This window comes from Apus apus, chromosome 2, assembly GCF_020740795.1.
Source record: "Apus apus isolate bApuApu2 chromosome 2, bApuApu2.pri.cur, whole genome shotgun sequence".
Taxonomy (NCBI): domain Eukaryota; kingdom Metazoa; phylum Chordata; class Aves; order Apodiformes; family Apodidae; genus Apus; species Apus apus.
The window spans coordinates 43,677,782-43,687,201 of NC_067283.1; the positions used below are offsets into that span (position 1 = coordinate 43,677,782).

The 9,420-nt window shown below is 52.1% G+C and overlaps 1 protein-coding gene across 1 annotated transcript; it reads right to left on the reverse strand.

The window, feature by feature from the left end:
- Positions 1-576: 576 nt before the first annotated feature.
- GASK1A (golgi associated kinase 1A) lies at positions 577-8,041 on the reverse strand. Its single transcript, XM_051610231.1, has 5 exons — positions 8,036-8,041; positions 6,680-7,495; positions 2,829-2,951; positions 2,459-2,562; positions 577-1,888 (listed from the first exon to the last, which is right to left on the reverse strand). Exons 1-5 carry the CDS (start codon positions 8,039-8,041, stop codon positions 1,678-1,680), a joined length of 1,260 nt encoding a protein of 419 aa, XP_051466191.1. The 3' UTR covers positions 577-1,677.
- Positions 8,042-9,420: the final 1,379 nt, after the last annotated feature.

Genomic DNA, 9,420 nt, shown 5'->3' on the forward strand with positions numbered 1-9,420 from the left:
GACACTTTCTGAGAGCAGTAGTGCTTGTTGGTTCATGTCACCCACACCTCACTTCATCTTCTCTTGAGCAAAAGAAAAGAGGAAAAAAAGGTAATTGCCTGTGCTGAGCAGTGTGGGTGTTAAAATATCCCCTTGCAGGCCTTATAGTTGACATGGTGCTGAGATGGCTGGAGAAGGGAAGGCACAAATGTCCACCTTTTCTGCCTCTCCCACTGCATGGGTGACTATGTTCTCCAAAGCTAGGGCAACAGGACAGCAGCACAGGTGCCCACACTGGTCTCACCGAGACTTTCCAAATGCACAAGTCATTTGGGGTGCCCCAACCATGAGTGCTCCCACTGTAATGCTGGAGAAATGGAGGGCTGCTCCCTGAGGCTCCTTTAAAAAGCCTTCTTCTGGTGGCAAACCATTGGCCTGCAAGCTGAGAGCTGGCTGCTCTTGGCAAGCAAGAAATGACAGCGTGTCCAAGATGGGAAACACACCAGGAAGAGTGAGAGAGGCTCTGGCGGAGCCCATCCCTGTACCTTTTTTCCTCCTGTTCATTTTTTGCTTTTGGGTTTTCCCTCTGCTCTGGCACCTGAGGACTTGCCTGGCTGGAATGCTGCGGGGCCAGAGCATGCAGAGGTGAGAGGGTTGAGAAGGACTCTGCTGGAGGTGCCAGCATGCTCAGAAAGCATTTTGCACTCAGTTGCCTTCTGCTGAAATAGCTTGGCATTTTTGTTACAAGATTTCTTCTGCAAGCCTTGGGAAGAGTTTTGCACAGCCCTGCTGCAGAGAGCAGGCAGGCATGCTTTCTCACAAGTGGCAGAGCTCATGGCAGGTATGACTTTTAATCCCCTGACAGTGAAGAGAAAGAGTGAGCGGGAGATTGAAATCCCACATTCAAATTCCCTTCAAATCCCCCAATCAAAAAGCACCTTGGCAGCAGCACAGGCACAGTGCACCACCCATGGGGACAGCACCGTGGGCTCTGTGATGGCAGCTGCTGCTGGGTAATGCCTGTGATCCAGGTCCTGCCTGAGCCTGGCTTTGGGCAGTGGTTTACATCCACTGCCAGGCACACCTCACCTCCTCTGTGGGGGTAAGACTGAGCACAGCTTGACTCAGGTGACTTGTCCCTGCTTAATCCACTTAGAAAGTTCTCCTCTGCCGTCCCCCTGGCTGCTCCAGCCTCTCTGCTTGTAATGTTTTGGAAACAGCCAAGGCATCATCAAAGAGCCCAGTGCAAACCATGAAAAGGCTGCCAGTGATTTCCCTCAGCCTTGAACAGTGCCTCTCACCGCTTCATTAACCCTTCCCAGGGTCCCCATAAGCTGTTCAGTAGTCCAAGACTCTGGTTTTCAAAGTTACTGGAAGTATGAAGGCACTAAAAAACTCTCATGGGTATTCCCCCTTGGATAATCCACCCTGAGACCGTGTCTTGATAAACGTTGCTTCACGGCTTTCTCAAGCAGTTGTGGGTTGTGTCAGGAGACATCTCCTCCTCTGCTTCCCTACTCCCTGCCATCCTGTCTCCTTTTCCAGTGCACCCTGCAAGGCAGGGACACACATACACACCGTTTGGAGAGGTAAGCACCTGCACGCAGTCTTGCATCACCCAGGCTGAGGGTGTGAGGTCCGTCCATCCATCATCACTGGAGTTTGCCAGGGAGGCACCATGCCTGGCCGGAGGTCGGCTCAGCTCAGCGAGTCCCTGAACTCGGTCAGGTTGTGCTCCTGGATGTACTGCAGCAGGACTCGTGCCCGCCTGTCAATGGTCCGAAGAAGGGGCCTCAGGCCCTCAGCACCACCCTGGCTCTCCCACAGCTCCTGATCCAGGCGTAGGGACTCCAGCAGAAGGCTCTGCAACCTGCCTGACCGCAGCGTGGCCACTGCTGCGTCCGGGAAGCTGCAGCAGGGTAGCAGGAGAGAGAAGAAGGGAAGGGGTTACCCGGGGGCAGCAAGGCACCCCTGCAAAAGCCACCCTGATGTTTCCAGAAGAAATGTGTGACCACCCAGAGGAACACAGGATGAGGAGCCTTCTGCTTAAATCTCTGCCCATGGCGAGTGTGTGGGACAGCTCCACCAGAAATGGATCCAAACGAGCTCTAAATCCAGGGGCTGATAGCATGCCAAATGCCTAATGGGCAATGAGGCAAGAAATGCTGAAATACCTAATTATTTGTTATTTTTGTGCAGCTGCCAGTTATAGAAGGGAAAATAGACTTGGGAGACTGTCATCAGCCACCAGAGCATGATGAAGAGCCAGTTTCAGGGCAGGGGAACATGTGATGGGTTCGTAAGCCTACCCACCCACCCCATCCTGGGTTGGAAGTGGCCCCACTTCCCAGAGGTGCTTGGCCGGGGAGGCCAGGAGTGGCAGAAAGGCATGCACGTAGGCCTGCTGTCCATCACTTGTGTGCAGGCTCAGCCTTCACCCTGGACATGCGCCCAGGATGGTGCGCATCACCCTTCCTACCTGTCTATGCCTTGCAGGAGCCTGAAGTTGAGCTTCTCCTCAGGGTGCTGTGGCCTGCCTGCGTTGTCGATGAACACCAGGCGGGACGGCATGCTCTTCCGCACCTGGCAGCAGGATGGGAAGGAGAAGTCCACTTACTGTGGGGACTCACCCATTTGGGTGTTTAGGCTAGTTTTTTAGTGCATCGAATAATCCTGAGAGCTTCTGGGAGCCGGTAGCTGCCAAAGCCCAGGTCCCTCAAAGATGCACCTCCCACCACACAGGCCCCACAACACCATAGGACCTACATCCCCCTTGCTGCAACATCACCTGCAAGGTGATTAACCTTCATCTTAACCCAGAGCAGCCCCTGGGGAGTGTGAGGACATACCAGGATGTGGACCAAGACCAGCTCCGCCGGGTTTCGGCACTTCTCATGGAGCATCTCCTCCACGCAGGGCTCAGAGGGATCAGGCTGAAACCCACAGCAGTAGCGATCCAGGCGGTCATGAACCTGCAGGAGGCATTTGGGGACCTTAGCAGGAACAGGCACCTGGGAAAGGTGTTCCAGTTGTGAACTTTCCTCTCTCAGAGGAAAAAAAATTCAAGGATCCTCAATAGACATGAAATGGAACAGCTGCACACAACAGCGAGTGAGACACCAGCAGGGAAGCATTCAGAAGCTGAGCTGACTTGCAAAGCCTCCCTGGCTTGGGGAAGAGACCAACAAAGGTGACAGTGACAGGCTTTCCTGATGGAGCTCAGCTCTGGTTCTTCCACACTCTGTATTTGCATGGAGCAAATGGGTCATACTTTCAGCTGAAGTCAAGGGAAGACATACACAGTGATGAATGTAGAAAAACCCAAGGAAGCCTGGGCTCTGAAACCTCAAAAAGAGATTTTTTTTTTTTTCATCAGACTGAGTCTTGGTGCACTGGACAACAGTTTCATCTGGCTTCTGGCTCATATAAACCTTTTCATCTATCCCTACTGGCAACCCGAGCAGCTGTCAGTGGAAAGAAGATGAATGAAAAAGGATCTATAAGGGAAAAAATGATCTGTGTGTTATCCAGAGCATGCCTGACATTTAAGTTAGGCCATGGTGACTTGTTTTAACTACATTTGTATTTAATTATTTGCAAGCACTGCTCAGGCTTCACATTGTCGTGGCTGCCAAGTCCCACCCTCCTTCCCACCACAAAACCCTGCAGACACCCTGAAGCTCCTTAGCAGCCTCCAGTGTTTCACCCGCACCCTCAAAGAGATAAGGGACTTTTAAAATAAATTAATTTCTGACAGACCCAGCTTCAGTAACTCTCCTTGGTATTCACAAAGCTTCCTCATCTTCGTCAGAAGGAGCCAGTGCATCCTTTGTGATGGTCTGCAGGGCAGACCGGAACTTGCTGTCTGTCAACAACCCTCCCCATGGCTGCATGCTCTCATGGCTGGGCAGGGGGGCTGCCTCACTGCCTCCAGCACTGGAGGTCTGTTTGTAACATTACAGAAAAAATATTCTCTCATACATATATATATATAAAATTATTTATTTTTTAAAATCTCCTTTAAATATATATATAATAAAACCATTTTCCAGTTGGAGTGCAAAGGCATTTGACTCACTGGCTTGCTCAGGGTTGCTGGTGCTGACCTGAGAGCCAGGGCTCAGGGTGCAGAACAGCTCCTGGAGCTGCCAGGAGGGTCTCAAGTGAGCCCAGGAAGACCTACAGGTGCTGCCTAGATGGAAATCAAGTGGCTCACAGTGGCTGCTTATTCCTTCACCCTGATAATTAGCAAAACTTATCAATTACAGGCTGTGCTTTGACAGAGAGCTCAATCTGAACCCAAACATTAATCAAGCACTGCAGAAGATGTTGCAGGAAACACGAAGTTTGATTTCCATAGCCATTATATTCATAATTCTTCAAGAAGCAAGATTAGTCCCACACCAGAGACCCTCACAGAATCCCTCTGTTTCCTGAGGTTTAAAGAAGCACTTGGCTCAGCATTTCTCCATTGGAAGATACACCAGTTAAGAGCTTGAGTGTCTTTTGACACAAAACACATTGAAATGAAAGAAAACATCAGATTTCCTCCACACATCTCCTTGGTCTATCTACTCAAAAGCTCAGCACGCCAGTTCCTCTCTCTCCTGCTACATTGTTTTCTAGGCTGCACAAAAGGTGAAGATAACCTGAGATGACTCACAGAGGCATCAAATGTGCTCAGGCCTCCATTCACCTGCCCATGAGCACCTGTGAAACCAAGGTGAATCAGTGCTGGACCCACAGAAGTGCAAGATGAAGGCTGGACCTGGTGTCTAAGTGGAGCCATGGAAGATGGACCAGCTGGTTGTGGAGACACTGAGAGCACCGCTGATGTGTTGAAGAGCCCTCCCTCCCCTGACCCACCCTGGCTGTTTATATTAATTTCTCCTCCCCACAGCCTAAGTGGCTCTGATGAACAGGACATTAGATTTCACTGCTGGAACTCAAATACATGAGCCACACTGTCTCCCATCCAAGCTCAAACCCTGTGAGAAGCTCCCCTTCGGCACCTCTTTTATCCCATGGGAAGCCTGGCCATGCCAGAGCACCCCCTTGGGTCCAACCAGCCATTACTCATTTCCAGCCTGGGATGACTTTCCCTAGGGGAAACTTCCTTGCACTCCTCCCAGCTGGGAATGGGGTGCCACAGGATAGGGATGCAGCTGCAGGGCTTCAGAGTTTATATATTTTTTTACCTTTTTAAAGCACAGGATAAAGCCATCAACAGCTGCCCCTTTCCACCAGCACTTTGCTCCAGGGAGGTGTGTTCCCTTATGGCAAACACCAAGAGAAACCAATATATAAACAACCAAATTATTGAAGACAAAAACCAAGGTTTCAATGCCAGGGTACAGCAGGGGTCACATCTGCAGCTTCTCCTTCCGCAGCAACGGCTGTGAGAAGCTAAGGCAATTTCTGAAGGATGCTATTTCCCTCCTACAACATCCTGCTGACTTGGTGCCTCTTTACCTTTATGTGACTTTTCTGCATGGGAGGATCCCATTGCATTTTTTGAGGAAAACCTGTGAATTGCCTTTGGATTTATCATTGCAGTGCTTTGGCCCTCCATGGGAAAGTCTCCTTAAAACTACATTCTTCTCCTGGAGACTCAGCCTTTCCATTGCACTCAATGGCATTTTGCCTGGGGAAGGGAAGGGGCTGGTTAATCTTCTCATTTCTCTGGCTGTTTCAGCTAAAATATTCCTGAGCACAGCCAGGACTGCTCCACCTCTGCCAGCCACAGTCTGAGGTTATAAAGATCAGTGGTCAGGCTTTGCCAAAAAAAAAAAAAGAGAATAATGAGAACACATATTTTAATTTTCTCCCTTTCTCCCTTTTACTCCTTCCTTCCTTCCTTCCTTCCTTCCTTCCTTCCTTCCTTCCTTCCTTCCTTCCTTCCTTCCTTCCTTCCTTCCTTCCTTCCTTCCTTCCTTCCTTCCTTCCTTCCTTCCTTCCTTCCTTCCTTCCTTCCTTCCTTCCTTCCTTCCTTCCTTCCTTCCTTCCTCCCTCCCTCCCTCCCTCCCTCCCTTTCTTTCTCTCTCTCTCTCTTTCTCTCTCTCTCTCTTTCTCTCTCTCTTTCATACTTGTCCTTTCAGCTACTTTCCCCTTGTCTGATAACTAAAGCTCCAGCCCCAAGGTGCCTACATTGGCTTTTTCCCACCAAAACCATTTTGCTTCCTCACAGCTGCCCTCTAAGAAAGGATCACTCCCTGAGATGCTGCCATATGATTTACCAGACAGAAGATTGAGCCCTATTAATCCCAAGGAGGAGGAAAGCAGCACCATATGAAGGGGCACAGCTCCTGATTTCCAGGACCAGCAGCACATCCCCATAGTTGGATCTGGTGGGGTTGAAAAAGAACACGTTGCTTGTGTCTGGGGATGCCCCATCCCAAGCCACTGCCAGCATCTGAGTGAAGTGGAGCCACAGAGATGGGATAAAGCACATCCATGTGGGAGCAGGCTCACCCCATCCAAACCCTGCCTGCGTTTTCCCCATGAGTCCCAAGCACAGAGCATGCTCTGGCCAAACCGCTTCTGTACAAAGCTCTGCTGCTCCCCATTAGCTAATGAGTACAAATACATCCCAGGAAACTGCAGCCTGCACAACCCAGTGGAGAAGGAGACCGTGGTCAGACACAGCCAGCACAGGGGGACCCAGGTGGCACAGCTGGTGCAACAGTAACCCCAAACCTACCTGGAGGAGAAAGTCAAAGAGGGCCAGACGGCTCCACTCGCCAGGCAGGATGCTGGAGCAAGGAGTGTCCCTGGCCACTGGCCTCAGTCCATGGGACTGCAGCATCTCCTGGTACTGCAGCCACCCCAGGGCACAGGAGTTCTGGTCGTTGTTGGCATCCTCCAGGTGCTGAAGGTCAGGTGCCCACCAGATGACGGGTCGTGGGGAGCCATTGGTGTAGCTGTATGGCAGGAGGTGGCTGGTGAAGCGCCGGGCCACGGCGGGCAGGCTGCGGTTCAGCCCCAGCACCCTGTCCAGGTGGAAGGCCAGCACCTCGTAGAGGTCCCTGGGGCGCTTGATGAGCCCACAGCGCCCATCCTGGCAGCCCTCCTCCCGGCTGGCTGGGGAAGCTTCCCCCTCGGCATCCCCCAGGGCCCGCAGCCCCACTCGGAGGACTTGCCCATGGGCCGGGACGCGGGTTTTGGAGATCACCTGCCCCCTGGCCAGCAGCTGCATCTTCTGGAGGTCGTCATCAGAGAGCCATGGGGGAGCAGTCCCTGCTGCCCCCCGTTGCCACCTCCTGCTCCGGCCGGGGGGCTGGCCCCACTGCAACTGAGCTGGGGGCAGGGGGGACTTTTTGCCACGAGCTAGTCCCCAGGGCAGGGGGGGAGCCACCTCCTGACAGTGTTCTGGAGGGGCTGATGCTGGCGGCAGGGGTGGGGACCGCTCTGGCAATGGGGGCAGGTGGGCCAGGGCCAGCAGGGCCAGGGCCAGCAGCACCCCGAGGGCCGCTGGGGCGGGGGGCTTCAGCCCCATCCTCCGCCATGGTCGCTGGGCCTGTGAGAAGAGAAAGTGAGAGTGTCAACAGGGGCCCCAGGGGGCCGACGGGGGCTGCAGCTGGGGCACCCCTGGACCTACATACCCCTCACCCCAGGCAGCACAGATGGGGGGTTCATGATAAGCTTAACTGGGTTGGCTTTGGGCACATTGCCATGTCTGCAGTGGTGATGTACAGATTACCTTAGAGATGATGAACTCCTCATGGTCAAAGATTTTTCTTTTAAAAACTCAGGGAGTGAAAAGAAAAAAAAAAGGGGGCAAAAATAGGAAGAGCATCCATAAGATGCTCCATAAGACCAGCAACCTGGTCTTCTTTAGTAGACCTTTTCCATCCAGCCTACTGCTTTGCTCCAGTTGTTTTCAACTTGTTCCTCAGCAAAATAATCTGTGACACTGTTAAGATTTTCCACAGAGAGAGACATCCCTGTCACACTTTTCACTGGCACTTCAGGAAAGGGATGAGTGGTCTAAAGCTTCTGCAAAAGCCACCATCACATGGAGGTGAAACAGGGTTTTGCACAATTCCCTGCCTCCTACTGTCATCGCATGGCTCCTGATCCTCCTTCCCAACACCAGCATTTGCTGGCTGGAGCAGCTGTGCCATGCAAAATTAGAGCATCTAAAACCAGAAGAAGGAAATATTATTATTTTATTATGATGAAAAAACAGGCTGAATTCCCACCCCACCCCCCCTTTCCACCCTCCACAGGTGGTGGTCTGCTGCACTCCCCCCAAAAGCAGCCAGCTCTGCTGCATCTGCTCACTGTGAACCCCAGACATGGGAGGGGAGACCTGACAGCAAACCCTGCTAAGGGCCTGTAAGGTGCAAACTCGACACTCGACAGCAACCTGAAAATACCTGGGGCACCTGCTGGAAGCTCCTCTGTATCCCCACCACCCAGACAAGCCCCGAGCTGAGGTAAAGCACTGCCTCCCACTTCTCATGCAACCACATCCTCTTGCAACTTGGGATCTACGGAGCTGAATAAGTCCTAAAGGAAATCAGGGAGCAGAAGTGGGGGATAGGATGTGCACTGTGACTTGGGATTGCTGGACATGGACAGGTGGGAAAGGCTATGTTTGCACCATGCCTTTAGTGTTCGTGGTAGAGATAGACCAACCCAGACTGAATTCCTGGCTGGATGTGAACTCTTCCCAGTTCCTAAGAGGTTTTTATCTTCAGACCTTACTCCAGACACACTCAGTAGCTCCCACCCTGCTGCACACTGACCCCATAACTTGGATCCCTGCTGGGAGGATGTCCCAACATATGCTGAGACATGGTCTCTGGGGCTCTGCCCACTGCTGCTTCCAGCAAAAGCAAGGCAGCTCCAAGTGCCAGGAGGTGCTGTGGCAGCCTATACTGAAAGAAGATGCAAACTGCTGTATCTGAAACCTGAAGCACCAGCCCCAAGGAAGCAGTGCTTTAGATGAGTCCTGCCAGGTTTTGGTGTGTGTATCTTTATGCACACAGCTTGCCTTTTTTTTTTTCCTTCTCTCTTTCAGTCATAGTTCCTGCTCTGAAGGGACTCATAAAAATCCCATAGGCTTGGAAAGGCAAATGCAAGCACTGCTAAGCCAACATATCTCCACTTTGGTCAGAAGCAATCCCACAGGTGCAGGGCCAGGGCTGCCCTCAGCACAGCACCTTCCCGGTTGGGGTGAGAGAAGCGAGGGGCAGCTCTGGGACACCTTCCAAGCACCCTCCCCATCCCCCAGGGCCACACTCACCCGGGTGTTCTAAAGCAATTTGGGGGAGGGACAGAGCTGCAAAAGACACCTTGGCACCTCTTCTCTGCTTTGCAACAGGCATCTCCAAGTGTCTTGAACCCACACTGGAAGTCAAGGCGACGTCTGAGTGGATACATTTTTTTGCGATTATTTATTTTGGAAGCACAAGGCTCTCCATGGCAGACACAGTG

Coding starts and splice junctions, on each gene's coding strand:
- GASK1A (XM_051610231.1), bottom strand. Junction 2,952..6,679: donor TCTTTGACTTTCTCCTCCAG/GTAGGTTTGGGG, acceptor TGCCTCCTGCAG/GTTCATGACCGCCTGGATCG. Junction 2,563..2,828: donor TGGTCTTGGTCCACATCCTG/GTATGTCCTCAC, acceptor TCCTGCTGCCAG/GTGCGGAAGAGCATGCCGTC.